The sequence below is a fragment of the Squalius cephalus genome (genome assembly GCF_949319135.1).
Source record: "Squalius cephalus genome assembly, chromosome: 7".
Lineage (NCBI taxonomy): Eukaryota > Metazoa > Chordata > Actinopteri > Cypriniformes > Leuciscidae > Squalius > Squalius cephalus.
The window spans coordinates 29,719,771-29,744,109 of record NC_137128.1 but is presented as its reverse complement, the minus strand read 5'-3'; the positions used below and the strand labels follow the sequence as shown (position 1 = coordinate 29,744,109).

Below are 24,339 nucleotides of genomic sequence, written 5' to 3'. Positions count from 1 at the left end.
ATGCATAGCACTGTATAAGTTATATATTTATATATAAGTTGATTTTTTTTTCATCTAGTGTTCGTATTTTATTTAAGCTTTAGTTCAATTACTGAAAACGTTTCAGTTACAACAAAAACACTGATTCATAAGACCTTTACAACTTAACAGCACTGTATTGTGGCATTAAGGCAGGTCATTCTGTAACTCAGACATGACACATCTGTTACATAACCGCAGACTGTAAAAGATTATGTGACTGACCCACAAGACATATTAAGGCTGAAGGTTCTGAACTTTGATTGAGCATCCAGATTGTTCACTGGTCACTCACATGCTTGTATTTACAAAAGGTTACTTTTATTTTGCTGTGTAAAATTCCATTTTAAAGGAATTTAGGAATACAAAACGTTCTGTACATCATGCCAAACAACATATATGACAAGAAGTTCACCTAACAAAATGTTAATGCCCTCATCAAACAAACTAGCCTAATACAATAACGGGAAATCATAGCAAGTAAAAGCACTGGTAATGAACTAAGAGTCCTAGTAATCTGTTGATCTACTTATATGCACCATTGTTTCACAACAAGGTTGATGCCAATATTCTACAGATGACTAGGACAGGACAAGTTTGTACTGAATGTATGAGAAATTATGCTCAGCTAATAATGGTTATGATTCATATAGAAATAATGTATCATTAGACATATCAGAAGTCTCAATATATTACAAATACAGAAATACTTGTGGTCTTGTCCTGCATTGTTGTTTTTGTACCACAAACACCCACCAAGTTTGTTAGCTTTTAGTGCAGTTCTCATTGTGTGAGCAGTCAGTCTTATAAATCCAGATGTTGCAAACCCCATTACTGTTATACATCAAACCTGGTTAACTGAGTCATTTGTATAATAAACATCTTTATATCACACTTTGTAATAAACAGACATCTCAAAAATCAACTATGAATGATTCCAAGTTTGATTAAAGACACAAAAGCACTGCGAGTACCACACTTTGTGATTTAATATTTGTAATAAAAGTTTTCAACAAAAAAAAAAAAAAAATTGTCTGCCATTATGAGAAAGTAATTGTTACAGCGAGAGCCTCCTAGCAGGAGGTTTGAAAACATTCAGAAATACTGAATACTTCTCACACAAACATGCTATGAAAAGGCTTAGTAAACCAGACACGACAGTGTTTAGTGCTGGACCACTACCCTTTTTTCCCTGGATTCTAGCTGACCTCAGAAAACTTAAAGAGGATATCAAATCAATGGCTGATCAAACATGAAAACGGTGTCACTAGTTGCACATATAAAAATAGAACATTTTCCTTTCAGAGGAGCGCAAGCTATCAAGAAGCATACAGTATCCAGTTTCAGTGTAATAAGATACTATAAGGTCACTTATAGAATCTCAGCGCTGATTAACACTATCTCTAAAGCCGTCTGAGACAAATTCTGCGGGAATCGTGAACCTGTAACAGACGCGGCAAATCTGAAATGGAGAAAAACATACACAAAGAATTGAAAAGTTACACTATTTACAAATGTGTTGTTGAGGATCTCCTCCTTACCTAGACACGAAAAAGACTTCTCTTCTAACAAATCGAAGCAAGAATCATAAACCACACGTTTCGACTGAAATCCGATCAGTTTGATGAATTATAGAGTGAGGACTTAACATTTTGGTCTAAAGGGTTTCTGAACTATTGCTGCTCTTAAAAAAATGCTTTTTTAATTAAAAAAAGTGCAACAACCTGTGTACGTGCCAGAGTTACATCTATGAGGAAGTGTTGCTAGGCCATGCTGAGCACAAGACAGACATACAACGGTCGACAAATATGCTAGCTCAACCACTGACGCAATTAGCACTCTATACGGTCTTCTAAGCTACTCGAAAGGCTTTTTCAGAGTTGAACGAAGAGCTAGCAGGCAGAGGTAGGCTTTGCGGCTCACTGTGAGCCATAAACACTACCGTCATACTACGCTTCGTCTGCTAGATCCGGACTCTGCTTCTTGAACAACAGTCGCGCACAAACTGTTGGCGAAACGAAATTCCCTCTTTTCCACATGACAGGAAGCGGATGGGTGTTGCGTAACCTTTAAATCCGCCTCCATCCACTTCTGCTTCGCACATAAAACTAGGGAGGTTAAAGCATTGAGAAATGAAGGCAAGACACACTGCCAATTGCACCAAATCAAACGAGACCCTCTCATTCAAAAACTTCAAGATCATATTTCATTAAAAATTCAAAACTAATAAATAAGAAAGGTACTAATGTGACAGTCCAGCTCCATTATGACCCAGACGTTTGTCCGAGAGACATTTCAGCTCTGGAGTCTGACTGGCCTCTCCATGAGATTGATGAAAGGAACCATGTGGGTCGAGTCCCACCACAAACAAATCTCCACAAATAAGGTAACAACAAGATTTAATAAATTAATACATATACTTAATCTGTTTTGTTTTTTCTCTGGGTTTTCTTTTCCTTTTAGAAGCGAGACATTCTTTTTAATCCACGGTTGGTTGGCTGTAGGGTTTCCCTCTTTCGCCCCATTTATGTACATGGCTCTTTCGCCCTTTTTTTGCTGGCAGAGTCAGAGAGGCCAGAGGTCAGTTTTTAGAGTCTTAGCGGACGTGATGGTTGTATAGACGCACACATCACGGGTAAGCAGAGGGAGCAGGAAGTTTCATTCAGTCGTTCACGCATGCTCACAACATGCTCGCTCACTTACACACACACACACACACACACAAAACCGTGACTCCAAAGCAATCCCGAGCTCTTTACTCCTGCACTGAACTGCTGTGTGTGGTAGTGCTGGCCTTGCCAGCTTTTCGTTCATAGTTCACAAGTCTCTGTCCAACAAGGTACCTGCATGGACGAATAAAGAGCAAAAGTCAAATCAGAACAAAACAAAGCCCAGATAAACAAGGCTGTAAGTATTATTTATTCAAAACGGAGACAAAAATGCTACCAAAACTGTATTATTATTCAAATTATATTACAATACTATAATATTTACTTCTGTATTAATTAGATTTTCTTTGTAACAGCCAGAATTTACAGATTAAATTAAATCATTAATCAGATTACTTTAATTAAATCATTTAATTTCATTAGGTCAAACGTTGTTTTTTTTTTATGTTTCTGAATGTTTATGCTCACCAAGCATAATTTGATAAAAAATACAGTAAAAACAGTAAATGTTACAAAACCTTTTAATTTAAAATGTAATTTAATCCCGTGATGCAAAGCTGAATTTTCAGTATCATTACTCCAGTCTTCAGTGTCTCACATTATATGATGATTTGCTGCTCAGGAAATATTTCTTATCAATGTTGAAAACAGTTAAGGTTACAATATTTCGATAGTTTAGACAGTCTGCTAACTATTAGTAACTTTGTAACTACATGTCAACTAACTCTCCTTAGTGTATTAGTAGACTGTTAGGTTAGGGTTGGGTTTGGTTTAGTCAACGAAGTTGCAAAGTTACTTAGTAGAATGTCTGTCGGGGACCATCAAAATAAAGTTAGCAGATATTAAGCAGACAGTCAACTAATACTTCAAGGAAAGTTAATTGACATGTAGTTGCAAAGTTACTTATAGTTAGTAGAATGTCTAGAATTTCTGTGTTGAAACTGTGATACATTTTCCCCCCAGAATGGTTTGATGTAGAAAGATTTTTTTGTAACATTACGTCTTTTCTGTCACTTCTGAATGGTAGAGTAAATGAGTGATATACCAATCAAAAAGGTAAAAAATGTCCCTGAAAATGTAATCCACTAAGCAAGTATTGGCTCTGAAAACATAAGTTAATTACTGCTTAGGACTCACTTGTCATTCTTGATGTGCTCATAAAGGCGCTTGAATTGTCGGATTTGGAAAGAGAGGATACCCATCAGCACCACTACCATCAGAAGGAAGGGGTAGATTCTCCTCTGCACCAAATTCTGCATCTCCATTGTGACCCCTATTCAGAGAGACAAGAGCTGGTTAGAATAGGTAAGAGCGGTTAATGAGAGCATGAGAGAAAACCCCTGGAACAATCAAACTGGTTTTTGATTGATTTAATTAGGTTTTCAAGCAGACAAACATAAAATAAGATTTATTTTGGATGGCTAAGGTCAAGAAGGCCAGGTGTATTCTCAATGTTCGGTAGCTCCGCCAATGAGGATTTGATTTGATCTTTATTAACCCTAAAGAGAGGTCTCGACCTGAAGAAACAGGTATTTATTGCAAACTTCATGGTAAACGCCACTACACAACTTCAATATGCAGTATGAAGGGCATCTAACTGTTCAGACATCATCGGAATTTTGTACTTAAAGAGCTCAAGTAGTCGTTTACAATGCATCTGTCAAAACTAAACTTTTTCCCCATTGATTAAAGACACTCAGATCCCCACGAGATGAAGCCTCTTTAAACTATGAGAATCAAACAATGTTCAACTGCAACAACCGAGTCATTTGTTCTGTGAAATTGAGGGTGAATGAAAACTAAGAACTTATACTTTATATATGTAGGGGTCATTTGAATGAATAAATAAATATGGTGAAAAAACTTACACATACATAGATAAATGATTAATAAGCAAATGAATTAAAAAAGAATTAAATTATTTAAATGGGAATATGCCATAAAAAGTGTTAGTTTTTTGAATGAATTAATCTTATTTACAGTGACTGCACCAAACTTATGAAACTTAGATAAATAACATAAATTGTACACGAAATACAACAATGTCTAATACAAAATTGTATATGAGAAACAGAGCTTTGATTAACAAAAGTCTTGCTTCTACCCACCAAGAAGGGGGACGATGCCAACAGAAATCACGTAGGGGATGCAGAGGGAAAGCAGCAATACAGCGATGACCGGGGCCGCTAACTTCCTGATGATGAAATGAAGGTCAATGTTCCTGATTCCATTGGCATACACCTAAAGAGTGGTAAATCATTCAGTTAGTGTGTGTATCCATCTACAGTAGAGCGGCTTTCAAGCAGAGATCACAATTCTCCCACGATTCTGAAAAGACAACTTGACAAAATAGAGTAATTTACTAGACGTTCTGACAAAATATTAATTGCTGCAACCTATTTAAATTGTTCAATTAATCTGAATTATATAAAACAAATAAAACAAAACTTGGTTTGAATGATTGATTCAATGACTACTTCACTTGTTTCATAATTTTTGAACAAATCTCTTAAATTAATGATTCAATAACTAAATTTTTAAGTCACTTTGTAGCCACCTGGTGGTGTAAAAATGTAATCGATGCAATCGTTATTTGAAGCACCAAGTTACTTTCAAAAGGTGATTTGCTCTATTTTGATTTCTTCCTCAGACATCAGTGTTTTTATTCCAAACAAAAGTTTTATTATAATAAGAATATCTGTAACACAGAAATAACGAGACTGTGTTTGAAAATATTGCTAGTGAAACGGTTTCATTCCTATACATAACTACTCTCTCTGGCTCATCAGCAGCGCAAAAACAGATTTGAATGTTTCGGTGTGATTTTGTCCCAGGTTTAACAGTCACAGGCGAATCATTGCCGTTTATGAATAAGATCGCATGGTGTCTGAATGAATTTAACGATTAATCATGCAGCTCTAATCTACAGTAAAGCATCTAGAGACGTAACAGCACCAAAGAGATCATGGACAAACAACAGCCACTAACCTGCTCAATAACGGTCTTCAACCACCACTGGGGACCCATGAGGGTGATGGCAGCAATGATTTTGGCATGCAGCACTCCTAAAGCCCAGTCCTTGATGATATAAAAAAACAAATAAGAGTCAATATACCTCTGTGCCCAACTTTGCGCCTGCGGAAATTAAGTTCTCCAAACAGGATGGATTAATTTAGTAGGGCAAAAAGAATCTTGTTTAAAAAAAACTGCCTGCTACTGGTATAAATCCAACCAAAAATCTGTTTTCCTGTTCATCAGTGGCACAGCTCATTAGCTCAAACAGAGCACAGTAGAAGCACAAAGAAAAGCTGGGTCAGATCAATACCGACATGTCAGATGAGAATAATGTCATTTTTAAACTCTATTTGTGTATAAAGATCTAACAACATTAATACACCTGGTGGAACTGGTGAAACTTTATGCACTGGGATCATCAAAACTTTTTCTCAAGGGGCATCTGACAAAAAACACTCAAAACTGAGAATTCTGTCATTTATTCACCCCTGTTTCAAATGTCTTTAAAGTTTTGTCTTTAAAGAATATCCTTTAAAAGGCCATTGGTTCTTTGTGACCAAATGTCAACACTGTCAAACAAATTGATACTTTTGATACTGGGGATGAAGGAAAAAAAAGAAAATTCTTTACAAATGAACCTTTTGTGTCCCACAGAAGAAAGTCATACGGGTCTAAAACAACATGGTGATTAAATGATACATTTGTCATTTTTGGGTGACCTGTGTCTTTAAGAGCAGCACCCCTAATCATGCTTTACCTGCCAGGGGTAAAACAGAGGCGTCTGATCCAGCGGCACTCTGAGAGGAGCTACAATCACCAGCTCGAACAGCAGTCCCAAGAGCAGAGGGATCACTCCAGCCAACAGCACAGCCACAATCAGTGTCTTTAAAATCTGAATCCACACAGAAAACACAAATCACCAGCGCGCTTCATTATGGAATCATCTGTGTATTTGGTTTACTTTACATGTAATATCAATAGTTTTTAATTCCTGTATGTTATAGTAAAATAAGCCCAATTTTTTAAGGAAACATTTAATCTACCCCTTTAAAATTATGCTATTTTAAATGCTCCTAATTTTATTTTGGAGTTCTCCTACAACAGGTTTACATACATCCAAGGTTAAAAAAAAATTAAAAAAAATACACTTTACTTTTTTCAGTATACATTGCAGCATCACCCCTTTTCTCAGTGTCTGAAATGGTTTGGTCAAGGATCAGTACCAATGGAGTCAGTATTACCATATCAACTCCAGCCACAGTACACTTCCTTTGGAAGTGCACACAAAGTGGTTTTGTCTTCTCAACACGTCGACAGCACAACACAATCCAAACTCTTCCAGGCCTCAGCTACAACTACAGTTTTTTTGTTGGCGGGTCAAAGTAGACATTGTACACGGGCAGGCATTATGCAAATTTGTTACAGATTGGTGTCAAACTGAAACTACTGTCGATTCCTTTCAGGCAGTTCAGAATACCACAATAACTTCGTAAAAGTTTCAAAGATCAAAAGTGCATGACAAATATTCACAAACAGCTAAATTACACACTACATGAAAGGTAATATCTACAAAAAAGCATAAAAGGGACACATTATCCCACAATGAGACCAATGAATTAAGTACCATGAGGGTCCACTCCTGAACCTTGAGAAGGATTACTCTACGCCCCTGAGGCATCCAGGCCAACAGCACTGTGATCGCTCTGATGGAGAGCCAGCACACATACAGCCCACATGCTGCAGTGTACAGCTCATGGATCTTGGCACTGCCCGTCCAGAAAGACATCAGCCAGCGTCCAGTAAACACTGCCATAAACACGGAGGAAATCATTAAGACAAAATGTACCTATGCTCCCTCTCTGAAAGCATAAAAAATATCAATATGAAAAGAAGATGAATAAATAAAGGTAAAGGAAAACATTGATTTAATAAGAGCTAATTATTTATTTGATCAAAAATGCAGTTAAATCAGTAATATGAAATCTGTCATTATTCCATGCTGATCACAGTTTTCCATGCAATTACAAGTAATAGGGACTGAATCTTCAAACTTCACAAACTGCTCATTAAAAAGGTCTAAGACTAATGTGCTTTAAGTCTTATTCACTGGTCCCTTTTCATCAAAGCTCATCATTGTAATTAATGTCCACTTTAGGACAAACTAAAGTGCAAACAATTCTTTAAACTTCCTTTTGTCACATGGAAGAAAGCAATTAGGGTGAGTAAATGATCAGAAACCCCAATTTGTTTGGATCTCACCTGGTAATGTGAGACACACCAAGCTGGCCAAAAGCAGTGTCAAGCACATGAACAAAATCAGCAACACAATCTATAGGGGGCATAAAGAGGAAAATAAACATTAAACACCATTAATCTAAAAAATCATGACATACACTAAAGGATATAAAGTATACAAGACAGAGTTGGCGTACCCTCAGAGGGAATTTCATAGGCCGGTGATAGGGCTGGAAGCCCACTGGGCCGCCCTGCTGCAGTATGGCCTGGTGGGCAGCGTGCAGACCTTCTCCCACCACAGGAATGGCATTGTTACGGGCCTGCTGGTTGATGTTGTTGGCTTGCTGGTTGGCATTGTTCTCATTGTCTTCCTGGTCTCCCAGCAAGTAAGAGTGCAAGTCTCTAAAAGGTGTGGCACCAAGTTGATCGAGATTATCATTATGACTTCAAGATTCAAGAAATTCAAGAAAGGTGAAGGCACAATGTAAATTAGAGATTTATTCTGCGATGTGGACAGCTTAACTTATTTTGTATTTGTAAAGTGCAGAACTCTGCACATGGACTGTTAGTGAACTCATGTTGAACTGCGTGGCTCAAGCAGTTGAGTGAATATTTAATTGACAGTTTAAATCAACTCTTTCTCCGCCAGTTGCCAAGTTACCAGCCACCGCCAGCGTTTTTGGTCATTTTCACAAACGTTTCATGGCCACCAGAATATTTTCTTGTATGAGTATCTGAACATACAATATATCAAAAGAAATAACAGACCCTCTGCTTTTAAACAAAAAAAAAAAGATGATCAAAACATAGATGGGGTGGATCGAGTCCATCAACACCCCCAAACCTTCACAGTCCTACAGCACTTCATTCAGTTTCATTCATTCATTTCATTCAGTAACATTAGGCCATTTTGATTTTTATGCAGTTTATTTTCATATGCATCTGCTTACATATGAGATTGCTTTTTTCTTCTCTTCTGGATATACAGTACTCATTAAGGAGATGCGTAATAGTGCTCCCTACCTTATAACAGTGATAACACGGAAAGCCGTAAAAACTCATTGGCAGGGAAGGGTTATATCATGAATGATGAGATAACTTGTCAATGGCAGGGAAAGAGTTAATTATAATGGAATGACATTTCATGAAGTAATAACTGCTATTATAACATCAACAGAAATATTCAACAATTAGAATGTCATAATCGTGCTGCCCTAACACAAAGTTCAGTACCAGTGATTTTTTTTTAGGACAACACAGAGAGAATCAGGAAAAGTCATTTCAGTTCACTAGGTTATCGGACGTAATGGGCAACAGGGTAAATATGTATGTGAGACTCACAGTAAGTAGCCAGCGGTCACAGTCCAGGCTCGTACCAGACCTTTGAGCCACTGTCGTGTATGTCCCTGTTCCAACAGAGCAGGAAGAACAACCTGCAATAACAGCAACTCCAGAGACAGCTCACTCACTGGAGCGTCGCTGAAAGAAAGTGAGAGAGAGAGAGAGGAAGTCAGAACAATTCTATATAAAATACTGGCATCACTGTTTTCACTCAGCAATAGTGCTGTTCAGGAATGGCATCAATTTGTAGGCCACCAATAAGGCTAAACACTTCCCTATGGAATATCTAATTGGTTTTAAGAATAAAATACCCTGGGAGTCATCATTCTAGATCTGTGGCATTTTTCATTTGGCTGTCTTAAAATAAACTTGTCTAAAAGTCATGGTGTGAAATAGTTATTCAATTTAATCCTTTCAATTCTTGAATATAAACATTTAAAAATAGAACTTAGACTACTGCCCCTTTTATGTGCGCATGAGCTTGTTGTTGTGTAATTCATTCGATAACCGCTGTGGTCTTTATGTAGCAACTTGTTGCTGCTTTTAAAGCACACAATTTCAAAATTGAGGTATAACAGTGTCATTTGTTGTAGAACAAAATGTTTTTTCAAGTAATGGTTAACCACATACTTTAAGGACCATTCACACAAAGAACAATAACTGTAAATATAACTAAAATGATAACTATACTCCACACCAATGCTTGATAATGTTCTGTTTATTCCAAAACTTGCTGCAAATATGTTGTCTTCTGCTTTAAATGCTCAAGCTCTTTTAAGTAGGTGGATTCTGATTGGCCGACAATGTTTTTATCATAAATCAGCTAAAAAAAAAAAAAAAAAAATCATTCTGAAAGTTACTCCAACTATAAATGCCGTTATGATTATAGTTGTGGTGTGGGCTTCCCTATTCTCATAGAATTAGAATGATTATGAAAACTTTAAAATTACAGTTATCAATATAGTAATATAGTTATTGTCTTTGGTGTGAACTCTGAACAGCCTTTTATTCTACTCATAAAACGAAAACCATTCTAAAAACTTATTAGATATTCCAGAGGTAACCTGAGGAGTTAAACTGCTTGTACAGGACAAAGAGGGTACAGGATGTTATGTAGCATTAAAACTAAAAACACCACTGCAAATTTGTATGACACTTTTTCTTTAACACAAGAGGATATTTTGAAGAATGTCTGTGTTGTTGTTTTTTGTCAATACAAGTCTGTGCGGTACAATGCTGTTTTGGACTGCACTGACATTCACTGCATACAAAAAAAAAAGTTGAAACCTTAAATCAAAATATCTTCTTTGTGTTCCACAGAAGAAAAAAAGTCATGCAGGTTTAGAAATCCAAACATCAGCTTTCTCAGTCATTCAGACAATATTTAAAAAACCCCAATGGCCTCTTTCCACAGAGTCAGTGCCCCAACAAACACTACAGCTGTTCAAAGTACTCTCATAGTGACGAATGTAAAGCTCAGCGTTGCTATGAGAACAAGAAAGGTTACATAGGGTAAAATACACAAACACAGAGTGAAGGGACTTTTAATGGCATTATTGTTGTGGACACCAGTATTACCAGCTCTCTGCAAGATCAAACTGAAGTAAGGTCAGCTGGGATTCTGGGAATGATGACATCAGGTGTAATACACCTTCCAAATGATGCAACAGGCCCACCTGACACTACAGAGAGTCCTGGCACTCATTAGGTAACGAAGCAAAGGTCTGCCATGATGACAGCAATAATTAGCACTTCATATTTATGGCCCTTTCTTTTAAACATGATGTCACATGAAGAGAGAACTTTGCTTCTAACCTAAATATCGGTATATTTATAACTTATAATCTCTGACCAAATTTATACAGTAAAACAAGCAAAAGCACCAAACGACACTTGCCCTCAAACTCTGAATCTGTTTCCCCCAAAAGTTTAGGCAATTATCACAAGGAACATTCAAGTTTAAGACTACTGAGGTGGAAATACATCTCATTTACCTGTAAAGCATCACATTGTAGGGAAGAAATGATGGGAAGATGTGTTTGATTATCCGGATAGGAAGCCACAACATGAGAAGAACGATTGAGCCAAACACAACCTGAAAAGAGAGCAAAGACTTTTCATTCAAGACCATGGAATCCACAAAAGTACAGAACGTCTAAGGAGACACGGTAATGGGAAGGATTATACAGGAGGAAAAATATTTAAATTAATATATTTAGTTTGCTCGCAAAACTTTTACCTTTTCTTGCAAAACTATTGTTCCCTCGAGAAATTTTACATTTGCTTGCAAAAGCAATTAAATATGGTTTCCACCTAATTTAAGGGCTCCAATAGGATACAGTCTCAAAAAAAAAGTGCAAAATTTACTCACCACTGATAGTATGAATCGTCTCAGGTGTCTGTATATTGGTAGGTGAATCATTTCCTGCACTGGGTTAAAATCAGGATCGTTCAGATTTCTGAGAAACCACAAGACTCCAGGCCTTAGTACCTGAGAGATAAAGGAACAGCATCTAAATTTCCCAAACGTTTCCTGAAATATCTACTGTATGGTTAAACTGATACAGAAATGCTCACCTCTCTGAGCAGGAGAATAAAAGAGGCGAAATAGAAGACGTAGACCATCCCCACCAGCCAGTGAAGGAACATGGTGGTTCCTGGTGCGGATTCAAAACTCAACTCTCTGTCTTTCAATGAGGCATCAAACATTTCCTACAAAACAGGTAGATAAAAAAAAACAAAAAACATTTCCTTTACTGTATGACAAACACTAAGGTTAAGGTTCCTAAACTAAACTTACCAAAAACTTACCAAAAAAATTAAGCAGATCACTGACACTGAAGATGAATGAATGGGAATGATAACTGACTTTCTCCAGTTATTAGACCAACATGGTCTGGTTACATTGGGGCAACATGAACAAAAATAACTGAGTGCACCTTAAATTAGTATGATAAAATGAAACTAAATACCAGAGAGCAGATATCAAGCCACCATCCACAGATGAGGGGGAACACGCCAATCTCTACAACTACTAGAAGAGACACCTGGAAGAAAGATAATTTAATATTAGACTCAAAGTACTGCTATTAAACCAGTAAGCTAATATAAGACATATGAACACACACATAGTTGCATACATACTGTAGGTGTATTAGGCCCAAGCCTGTAATCTAAGCTTAGATAATGTGAACTAATTATAGCATTAGCATGACTGAAAACACAGCATTAAGGTAAAACCCAAAGAGCTTATTCAAAACCAGTTGTTGCAACCAGTGTTGCGCACTAAGATTAAGTCATTGTTCTCGCCCTTTCAAATGACTCAAGTTTAGCAAACAGCACATGCAAACTGCTGATATAACTGACCTTTACCACAATGTAGCAGACTCCTAACAAGCGGCGTGATCTTTGAAATCTCACCAGCGCTGCTAATCCCTGAGATCTGAATTAAGGAAAGGAACATCAAGGGCCGTATTACAGAGACTTCCCATCTTAAGATATGAGAAGTTCAATGTTGTAAACAAGACCCTAACTGAAATCACTATGGTTACTAAACAGATATGATTCTGAGTTAATGTGCGGTCACATTAGCGAAATTTCTGTCAAATATTGCGAGCAAAAAGGTCCACTGTCAATAGTGTAGTGATGTACGCAGAACAGCTCAGACAGAAGTCACTTTCAAACCTAGCAGCTTTCTGCAAATTAATTCATATGATGAAATTTAACCCAATGCAGAATCTGCTTGGGAAATTCCAAACTGCATGTATTCCTATAAAAATGACTGGATTCTGCCCACAAAGATTTGCCGAACAGTGGTAAATGTGACCACAACATTAATGTTACTGAAATTTTATGTCTTGAAAGTTGATTCAACTAAATTGTTGTGCAATTTCCTGGTCTTAAAGACTATAGGCGCTTTCCGACCAAGTAGTTATAGGAACTTAGTTCTAGGAACTGTCCACTTCTAAATAGTTCTAAGAACTACTCTCCCCCAAACTCGGTTTTGCTGTTTGCGTTCGCACTGGCCAAGTGGCCATAGGAACTGGTAGGAGGGGTAAGGGAGTGACGCAAGCACGGTGACTTTTATTTTGACGGCGCGACGGACCTTTATTTTGGCGGCGCTGAGAACGCCAGAGCAAACAATGCTCGCATTCTCTGTGTTTATTAGTTAGCAATCTGTCTAACAATACTGTTTAATATCTTATTAGATAGAACTGTTATAGAAAGTAGACAGTATATGAAAAAAGATTATTAGCCTATGCCGTGTGGTTGATGTCCAGTGTTGCTAGCTGGGCAGATAAACATAATCATGTTTGGCTTGGTCCCATCAAAGTTGCGTTGAATTTTCTCTTCAGCATAAAGGTTTAGAGACCCATCTATCACTGTTTTCCATGTTTGTATAGTTAGTTTCTGGAGTAAATATATAGGCTATAATCTGTGTGTTTACATTCTAGCTGTTTTAAAAATGGCGGGTGCTGGTGTTCCGCGTGCGTTCGGTCAATCAGCGTACACTAACGTCACGGGTAGTTCCTATAGTGCTGGTTTAGACCCTACTCTGAAGTAGGACCTAAATTAGTTCCTACAAATGGAGTTCCTGAACTAAAATCGTTCCTAGTTCCTGTGGTGCGAACACGCCGACATCCGGGTACTTTAGCCAATAGTTCTAGGAACTGTGAAAAGGTTCCTCCGGTCGGAAAGCGGCTTATGTAAACCAGTGCTGGCTAGTTACGTTGATTGGGATTGTTTTATTCCAGGTGTTTCTGAGTGTGAAAGGATACATGACACACGATGAGTGTGATGGCTAAAAGGACATATCCAACTATAGTGGTGATGAGACCCTCAAAGTGTGAGGCACGAACCTGTAAACAGATGAGAGATTGTTGTCAATGTTGAAACCATGTTTACATTAAAATCTTTCAATCAAGCTGGAAAAAAGGACCTAAAATGAATCTGATACTCACATATTCTTCAAAACCAAGTCCAACCACTGAGAAGTGGCCAATGTGGTAAGGACAGAAAGCTTAAAAAGAGTTGATTTTAAGAGTTGAAGTTTGTATTTGGAGAACATATAGTTTTCATTTTTCTGAACATTATTGAATGCATGTTATAATTTTATTGAAACAAAAATGCAGCTATGCTTACCAAACACCAGGATGAAGAGTGTGTTGAGTGAGACCACCCAGAACACATGCTCCTATAGCAACAACAAAAAAATCCATTGATTTTTTTGCTCTCTTGAATGAGATGTTTATTGAGACACACGTATAATGACTTACCAGGAAAACCAGGGACCCATCAAGCCCAAGCATCTGGAAAAAAAGGGGAAGAACAGGTTTAATGTTTCTCTGAAAGATTTTGGTATGACGTACAATATATGGCACACCAGTCTCACCCTTTCCCAAGTCAGCTCTTCAGCTGCCCGATCCCATTCCAGAGCATTCCAGTTCATATCATCTGTACAGAATGCACACAAGACTCTATAACTACAGTTCACCACCAGTCAACAATTATACCCACTTGAGAGTTTCTAACTTGTTTAATTAAAGCGTTCGTACCCTGTGCTCCATTGTTAGCATCTGCCGCATCTTCAGCTCCTCCATCCTCCTCATCTTCATTATCTAGCTCCATCTCTTCCGCAGGATCAGCGGGGAGGTCAGGGGCCTCAGCAGCTGCAGCGTTCTCTCCTGGAGGTTCAGCCGGGGCGGGCATGGGCTGTTCAGCACCTCCATTACCCTGGCCTGGGGCCTAATGGATAAGATATTATATCGATAATGAAGAAAATCGACCTGCTGACTGGAGGCAACGATGAGTATCTAAATAAGAGGATTTGTAAAGAAGTAAACTGCATCTGGTTCAACTCAAGAAAGAACAAGCAACTATTCTGGTAAGAGAGCAATCTCTAGAGCTTCAGGGGATAATGTGGGATTTGAAGATGACAGAAGGTCAGACAGGCTAATGTGCTGTGCTCAAAACAAAATGATAATTACAGTAAGGAGGAAGCAAAGTAAACAAAGAGGGTCATGGCGCAACCTGCATAATTGGTCTCTGAAGAATATCAAGCTTCAGAAAGTTTCACTGACATAAACCACAAAAGGAATGTCATTTTTGCTCTCCAAGAGAATATACGTTCATAAACAAAACTTGCCTGTGTGGAAATTTAGGTGGAAGATGACAAAATGGCAATAAAAAATTTTGGCCAAAAAAAAAATAAAAAAAAATAAAAAAAGGCTGAACCTGTGAAAATATTTACATTTATATTTTGAGCTAATATGTTTTCTGCATCTCATAATAGCGTGCCAAAAAATCTGGGCCCGTATTCATAAAATTTTTTAATGCAAACAGTAGCTCCAAGTGACAAAATTCTAAAAAAAATTCTTAGAAATGCGGGCGTTTACTCTTAAAATTAAATAAAAATCCTAGTAAAGAAAAAAGTAATTCAGAAAGTATCTTAACCCTTAAAAGAGGTCTTAAGGTCAAAATTATTAGGAGTATGGATGAGGACTTGAAGGCTTGAGAGTTTCTTTAGCAGAGGAGATAATTGCAGAAAGATGAAGGAGAAGAAATGTGTTGCAGACTAGAGGTCGACCGATAGTGGATTTTACAGATACCGATATTTAGGTTTGACCGTACATGCCGATAACCGATTATTCAACCAATATTTTTTTAATGGATATTGGGATTAAAAACAAACATAACACTCCAAGTAAAACAGTGCTGAACTGAAATGTGCTAAATGAAATAAATATATAAATATGAATATATCAAAATGAGAAGTTCAACAGAATGAACTCTACAGAAAATAATTGAAACATTAAAATATTACAGGTCAAATGTGTCTTTACATTAATGTACACCTATATTACATGTATAGTCTCTCAGTTTATTTGCGTCTATTTTTAGAACACTGGATGATTATCTAATCAAAATAACAATATGTATTGTAGTGATAAAAACAATAACTGAAATCGAATGCGTTTCTGATTTGTTTATGTTTCTGTCGGCTACATGAACATTTCAATGTTGAGAAAGCAATCATGTCACTAGCTTTAAATATTAAACTTCGCCGGCTAATGAATGCATAAAAGTTACCAGCTGGATATAAGCGAAAGGAAATAGATGGTAACAACTGCGACAAAACATTTGGGTCAGGATTGCGTGTGTTTTTGTCACATTGTTTTAACCGCTTGAGGTAGTCACTAGCTACTGTTATTCCTCTCAGACTCGACAGCAAACATACTTCTGTTCTTTCTCTGCTAATGCAGCATTTAGTCAAAAAATTAATTACTTTATAAATGACATGGCAATATGTACTTTAGTGTTCTGTATTCATACCATTTCGCTGTCTGTGTTTTAAATGCGCATCTGAAGTGTCAGCGCTCTCCGTATGATGTGTGATCTTCGTGCAGCGCGCATCAGCCGCACGTGTTAACGTAAACAACTCAGTCAGTGATAGTTTTTAGAGGCCGCTCTCGCTCTGTATAATGCCAGCAGTCTCTTCTCAGCGCTCTCATACTATGTAATGACTGTGCACACTTCTCACCCCGGATTTCCACCAACTGCGGAACGGCTGCATATTGGCTCCGTGCTGCGCCGTCCTTCAATACCCACCAGGTCCGGATTTGTTGCATATGATACGTATGAAATTCACGTATGATCGCGCAATATAACCCCTAATTTTATAGAATTCTATTCCTAATTCTATTATAAAATAGAAGCTCTGTGAATCTGCTCCGGAGGGCTGCGGATCGCCGGAGTCGGAACGCAGCCGTTCCGCAGTCAGTGAAAATACACACATTGACTTTAATGGAAACCTATTGACTCCGCCGCCATTCCACAGTTGGTGGAAATTAGGGGTCAGCCAATCCAGCAACAGGCGCAACCCGGAAAAACTATCGGTGTGGATTTTTGATAGTTCCACCAATCAACTATCGGTACGATATATCGGCAAAACCGATGAATTGGTCTACCTCTATTGCAGACAATGGATGACAGTGAGTTAATAAGACGCTATAGATTAGATCGTGCAGGGATCATGTTCGTGACAGACCTTATTAGAGACATGCTAACATCTCCGACACAGCGCAGAAATGCCATAGCGCCAGAAATGAAAGTAATCACTACATTAAAGGAGAACTCCGGTCAATTTTAACATTGAGCTCATTTTTTTGTACATTTGGAGTGCTGTCAATACAGAGAACAACGACAAAAATCGCTGTTGCCTACACCGAGTTATTCTATTTTTAAATTTTGCACCCTGTTGACTTCAATGGGGCAAGTACTAAACCTGCTTTTAGCCTCTTAACATCCTTGATGTGTCATTACAAGTGCACAGAAAATGTGAGTGATTCCTTCTGAGTGAACACGACTGAATCTGACTGCAGTAGATGTGAAAGATATGTATAAAAATTATGTTATTTAAGCCAGGGCAAATACCTGTGTTTACATCCTGTTTTTCGGTTGAAGTCCAAAGTAATCGATTGCCGAGTTCACGCGCGTGATCATAGGTAACTAAACCTATGCGCGTGAACTCGGCAATCGACTACTTTGGACTTCAACCGAAAAACAGGATGTAAACACAGGTATTTGCGCTGGCTTAAATAACAATTTTTATACATATCTTTCACATCTACTGCAGTCAGATTCAGTCGTGTTCACTCAGAAGGAATCACTCACATTTTCTGTGCACTTGTAATGACACATCAAGGATGTTAAGAGGCTAAAAGCAGGTTTAGTACTTGCCCCATTGAAGTCAACAGGGTGCAAATTTTAAAAATAGAATAACTCGGTGTAGGCAACACCGATTTTTGTCGTTGTTCCCTGTATTGACAGCACTCCAAATGTACAAAAAAATGAGCTCAATGTTAAAATTGACCGGAGTTCTCCTTTAAGATATTTGGCAACTGGGAAAATGCAACAATGCAGCAGTGATGATTTGGGTTTGTCACAACCTTCTGTACGCGGAGTGATCACACAAACAATTTCAGAACCTTTCATTGTGTTGCAGTTCATTTCGTTTCCACTGGACATTCCCACCTTGCAGGCTCAAAAAACTGCATTTATGAATATAGGAAAGAGTGGAACAATTGTTATCATTCTAAAGCCCTATTCGGAGGGGACTAGTTTAACATGGAGAGGTGGGGTAATGTAATTTTACTACAGGACGTCTGTGATAATAATGGCCAATTCGCACGGGATGAGATATCTCAGTAAAACTAGAAGAAGTGGGAGGGGTAACTCAATTTACACACTGCCGTCACCTCCCTGTCATCCTGTGAGTAGTAAGTTGCTTCCTGATCATCATCATCATGTGCGCAAACACACATACATATACATATACATATATATACATATACATATACATATACATATATATATATATATATATATATATACACATATATACATATATAACACCTTTGTATATATAAAACAGTTAGCTTCGTTCAGATGTATTAAATAAAATCAGATTGTATATGTTGGTAATAGGCACTTATCTAATGCTAAAAGAAGTTCTGTGCCTCTAAAAAGTGCGTTTGACCTTCTTTTTGATTTGAATGGTGTGTGGAAAACACGAGTTTTGACACAGATTAGTCCCACTGCCTAGAACACAACTGAATGCTTTTTCAAGCGTCTCCAATGCTTGAAAAACCGTGGAAAACTACTTTGAAACAGGAAATGATGGAATATTTACCTACATATTAACAGCGGTTCTATTCGCACGGGATAAGTATTACCTGAGGTAATTTTTCCGGACCTTTTTACTGAAGGTAAAAGTCGCCGTAATCTTTACAGACATTGTCCGTAATGACTACTGACATGGCACATTCAGATGGGACTAAAATCACTGAGAAGCTCTGGTAATAATTACTTTACCCCACCTCTCCATGTTAAACTAGTCCCGTCAGAATAGGGCTTAAGCCAATCAAATATAGGAAATTAACAGCATGGTTAAAAAAAAAAAAAAAAAAAAAAAGGTTTTATATACATATACATAATGTGTGTGTGTATGAGAGTAGACCCTATACTTAAAATCGCTCTTTTTTTTTTCCTTCTTGGACAACCAACCAGTCAAAGTCTTCAAAAGATTGTGTCATACGTAGCAACAGGGTCAGCCCCGCCTCCTCACTAAGATGAAAGTTTTTGTCTTTTCCTTGCTCAGAGATAAATATATATTATATTTATTTTTATTTAATTTTATTGTAATAATAGCCATGGTGGTCTTTCAAAAACATTTTTAAAAAGTCATACGACCCAAACTTTTGAACGGTAGTGTAATAATGGTATGGTAATGTAATAATGACAACTAAAGTAAAAAGAAAGTGTAGTTATACAATTTTATTAGTGTATTACTATTGTACTATTTAAATTTGAGGGTGATCAAGCGGATAGCGGATAAAGCGGTGTGGATATTCTACCTCATTGGGCGGTCCTGCTGCATTGGCAGGCTGCTGCTGGTTCTGCTCCAGCCATAAAGGGGCTCCACCATGAACAATCTGCTCCCGCAGCCACACCAGACTGATGAAGGCGCAGAGGGTGCAGGTCACAACAAAGCAGCCCTGCAGGCAGTCAGCCAGCAAGTTCTCTCTGCAGAGGATGGACATTCGCTGATCATCACTTCTGAAATATCCAACCATTACAATTCACCACGCAACCACATCCACAGCTAAACCCGAGACCGCGGCGAGGATTGAAATAACCCATCATGCTCAGAGTTCACAATGAGCCGTTTCGCAATGTAAATGAATATTTTAAGAAGAAAACTTGAGCTTTCCTGTCTGGTACGTACGTGGAGAGCATGTCTAATGGCAGAGTCAGGAGGGAGCTTACGGATCCAGTGAACAGACACTTATAGATGCGACCTACAGGAAAAGGAGAGCATTATATGAGCAACATAGCAAATAATGCACAACATATGGAAAAAGACAACGTACTACTCACAACGTAACAGACTGTGATCTATGGGCATCACTTACATGCTGTTAGAGGTACAACCCCCAGCCAAGCGAAGGCAACAAGCGTGTAATGAAACCAGTATCGGATTGCCGTCCCTATACTGGTGACCAGTCCTGCGAAAATGTCTTGCACTGGCAGCCGTGAAGGCATGTCTGGAGAGTAAACTGAAAGGAAAAGAGATGAAGACTTTAATACATTTTATATATCTATCATAGATAAACATTGTAAAGGTTTTTCATAAATTAGTGGAAGTGTAGCATTCAGTACTGAGAAATATGGATTTTAAACTGATTTTATATAAATTTAAGATGCTCAAAATCCTTTGCTTGTTTTGATTACTAGGTTATTTTCACAGATGTTTAATACACATCTTGCTCTCAGATCATGTCTCTGAAATGCCTCAAAACCATAACTCTACAAACAGAAGTACAGAAGAAGCAGAAGTGTCTCAAGTATGTAATCAAAAACTTGAGAATCAAAACAACAATTATGTCTACATAAATTATGTCTATATAAACACAGATGGGAACATTTGAGAGCAGACAAAAAATGTTAACAACGATACAGCATCTAAGGTTATGTATCACTTGAGCATGGGCTGCACGATTTTGGGGGAGACATTTTTTTATTGTTTTTTTGTAGGGCTTGTCCAAAAATGTTATATATTAATGACAATAACATCATAATAATTATTACCAAATAATAATAAACAAAGTAAGAAATATTACCATTGTAATATTTCACTGTAATATAAAAGAGCATTCAAGAAAAAAAAAATTTCTTAATAATAATGATTGTATTTTTTTATTAAAGCTGCAGTACGTTACTTTTTTGGTGTTCAAAATGTACAAAATTTATATAATGAGCAAGTACACCGTGAATCCATTTTCCAAACTGCGTTTTTATGGTTCTCTTAATTTCTGAATTTTCGAACATTAAACCATCAAGCTTTGCGGCAGAAAACCACACGGACCCCAAAAACCTTCTCTTTAATTGACGACAGCACTTTTCATTACAAATTTAGGAAGGCAGAAGCATTTTCTGACCCCGAATGCGTGTTATAAGCAACCTAAAAAGAGATGAGTTCATGGGGAGCATCATTTTCTGTAAACTCAGCCGCTCTTACACACTGGATCATGAGCTGTATGTGTGTAAAATAACACAGTGCAAGAAACTGGAACTAATGGTTCCCAAAGTGCCTGTGTTTAAATTTGTAATGCTTTTGTAAAACATAGCCCAAAACTCAATTATGACATCTTCATTGTAGTAAAGCCCAAAAGCCATGCAACAATGACTCACTCTGGGGCCTGGGTATAAAAACCTTGTTTCACCTCAGCAAATATCTACGTCAGACAACACGAGTGCCGTGCTTTTAAATCACATGACTCAACCCATAGAACCCTATCGCTCTGAAGCACACAATCACTGCTATTGAACAGGCCATTTGAGGCCGTTCTGACTATATAGAGCTTTGGCTTTAACTCTCCTGAAGAATGTAATGAGAGGGGTTTACTTACTTGGTGTGAAAGCAAATCTGTGCTTGCATAATTCGCAGTACTCTTTTCTGCTGTGTTTAAGCCACTGCACCAAGCTGTGAAAACACAAAAGGAAGCAGGCATGAGGCTGATGATCTGACGTGTGTGAAAAAGCACTGGAAATCCAGCTTCATTTCCCATTTACACAGGGGAAGAATAACAACAGCTGGAACTCCATAGTTGGGTTTACCGTTACATTGATGAGGCCCCCTGAGCTCAGAAGTTACAGCTTGTCATTTAGACAAATGGGTGTTGCTGGCTCTTTCTATTCAGTAACCAAAAATAACAAAAAAAAACAACAACTTTTGAACACGAAGCCTAACAAAATGAACTAGCCCCAATAGAAAGGATAACCTATATATCGGTATCAGTGGCAATGATCTACTGCCAGTTGTTCTGTTCTAGAAAGAAATGCCAAAATTGTGCGATTTCTGTTACAAAAATTCCTCAACTGGTTCTCATTCAGTGCAATACACCTAAAACCCTGGTTTCAGGTTTGTTTTTCTATTGCCACTGAAATATGCACACTACTGTTCAAAAGTTTGGATCAGTAATATATATATATATATATATATATATATATATATAATATATATATAAATATATATATAAAAAAAAAAATTCATTTAAAAAAAAAATCTAATATTGTTCAGCAAGGATGCATTATATTGATCAAAAGTGACAGTAAAGACATTTCAAATAAATGCTGTTCTTTTGAGCTTTCTAATAATCAAAATCATCCTAACGATTCTTAATGCCTGCTTTTGTTGACTTGTAAGCTTAATAATGAACAGCAATGCCTTTGTCAGATCAGAGCTTTGAACCCCTTCTTACATTGCAAGTGGTTTTCAATTTCACGCTGTCCCATTTTTTGCCATTACGGACTCATCCTTGAGTAGGAGACCTAGAATTATTACTGCAGGACATAAGGTTCAGTGTAGATAACTGCTCAAATTACATCTTCTGAATTTTATTGCACTCACAATAAACTAATAACAAAGTGACTTTAGTCATGATGAACCAGGTTTCGTCATTGAATGTTACTTCTAATATAGCATTTCTAAGTCAATTAACAATGAAACATGTAAATATGACACTTTGGAAGACATTTCACATAGTTTGAACCAAAAGCATCTCATTAAAACAGTTATCGCAAAGGGAATACATCGGTGAACAGACAAAGCTCTTACCATTCTTGGTGGATGAACTTAATACTTCCAGTACACACACAGGGATGGTAGAGTGGTTTGTCTTGAGTTCCCTCAGATCGACACACCCTACATATATCAGCTGGCAGAAAAAAGGGCAGAATAACTTTAAATAACACATCAAATTAAATGAGGATGAACGGGATATGAATGTTGCAACAAACCCAGAATCTACATCAACATGAGAGAAGACTTTATTAGATTTTATTATTTTCAATTTTTACTGAAAACAAAACTAGGTCAATGCAAGCACGATTATGACTTGCTATCTTGCCAATCAATCTCTTCCCCCTCTTGTTATAACTGTAGAAACCTTGACTAGATAGTAATGAATAACATGAGACAACTATCACTCTTCCACACATAAAGTTAAAAAAATGAATGAGCACTCATTGCAGTGTTTCAAAGATGGAATAACGTTACGTGATTTGACTGACCTACTAAGTTGAATTTGTCATATTTCATGTGCGTTTAAACCTGGCCAAAATATGCGTGAGTTAACGTTACAGTTGTTATGATAAAAGTTAAAACTATGGTATCATGATTAATGTGATTTAAAACATTTCCATGACATCCTGTAAAGTCAAACTCATATTAAAGTCATCTTTACTTGGACGTGCTCGGAGGATGACAGCTGTGCTAAAGACCGAGCTGGCAGGGAAGCGTATAGCTCGTTAGCTTGCAAAGGCCTCATCAATTGCATATTTGCAATATGCATATTTGGTTGAGCGCCCCGGCTAAATAATCACATAATGATAAACAATCTTCTGTCAAAGCGCATTTAAAAAATCAACAACAAATAGACAGCAGACAGAGAACCTCGGTGTCTAGACAGCTTACCTTCTTCGGCAGTGTCCATCTTGTACGGTGACGCACTGTCCTCTTTACAGTCAACACATAACACACACCGCGGAGCAAAACACAGTATCAGCTCACAATTACGCTAAAATTAAACATGACAAAATCGATCCAAGCATGAACGCCGCATAATCTCAGACCGGACCCTATTTATTCGTGTAGTGCACACAAACAGCGCTGATCAAGATACTTGTTGGTCGACTATTTTACGCTCGGATGAACATGTTTGTGGCCTCTAGATCCGAGTGTGCTGCTAGTGCTACGGTTTCGATTTACGACAGGGCAGCGCGCATGCGCAGAGAGCGCGACGACACTTTTTAGCGTTTTCCGGTGGTGACTGCGCTGGATTGTAGAACATATTCATACGGACTACTCGTTATGCATCATTATGTGACCGTATTTTTAAGATACCACCCTTAATCTTTGATTATTATTATGAATACAGGGCACAATGCGAGCATAAAATACTAGAGGCTTTGTGGTTTTCATGTATGATAAGGAGGTAAG

The 24,339-nt window shown here is 37.6% G+C and overlaps 1 protein-coding gene across 1 annotated transcript; it reads right to left on the bottom strand.

Annotated features, from left to right (window-relative positions):
- Window positions 1-989: 989 nt before the first annotated feature.
- On the bottom strand, window positions 990-24,123 carry marchf6 (membrane-associated ring finger (C3HC4) 6). Its single transcript, XM_079877392.1, has 26 exons — window positions 23,815-24,123; window positions 22,957-23,056; window positions 21,749-21,822; window positions 20,252-20,395; window positions 20,065-20,137; window positions 19,694-19,862; window positions 14,834-15,023; window positions 14,671-14,732; window positions 14,555-14,587; window positions 14,421-14,472; window positions 14,240-14,298; window positions 14,057-14,137; window positions 12,645-12,713; window positions 12,251-12,325; window positions 11,856-11,990; window positions 11,650-11,769; window positions 11,273-11,373; window positions 9,279-9,416; window positions 8,135-8,339; window positions 7,962-8,031; window positions 7,327-7,508; window positions 6,460-6,594; window positions 5,676-5,765; window positions 4,796-4,928; window positions 3,825-3,960; window positions 990-2,861 (listed from the first exon to the last, which is right to left on the bottom strand). The coding sequence occupies exons 1-26, from the start codon at window positions 23,831-23,833 to the stop codon at window positions 2,774-2,776; spliced, it is 2,733 nt and encodes a 910-aa protein (XP_079733518.1). The 5' UTR covers window positions 23,834-24,123; the 3' UTR covers window positions 990-2,773.
- Window positions 24,124-24,339: the final 216 nt, after the last annotated feature.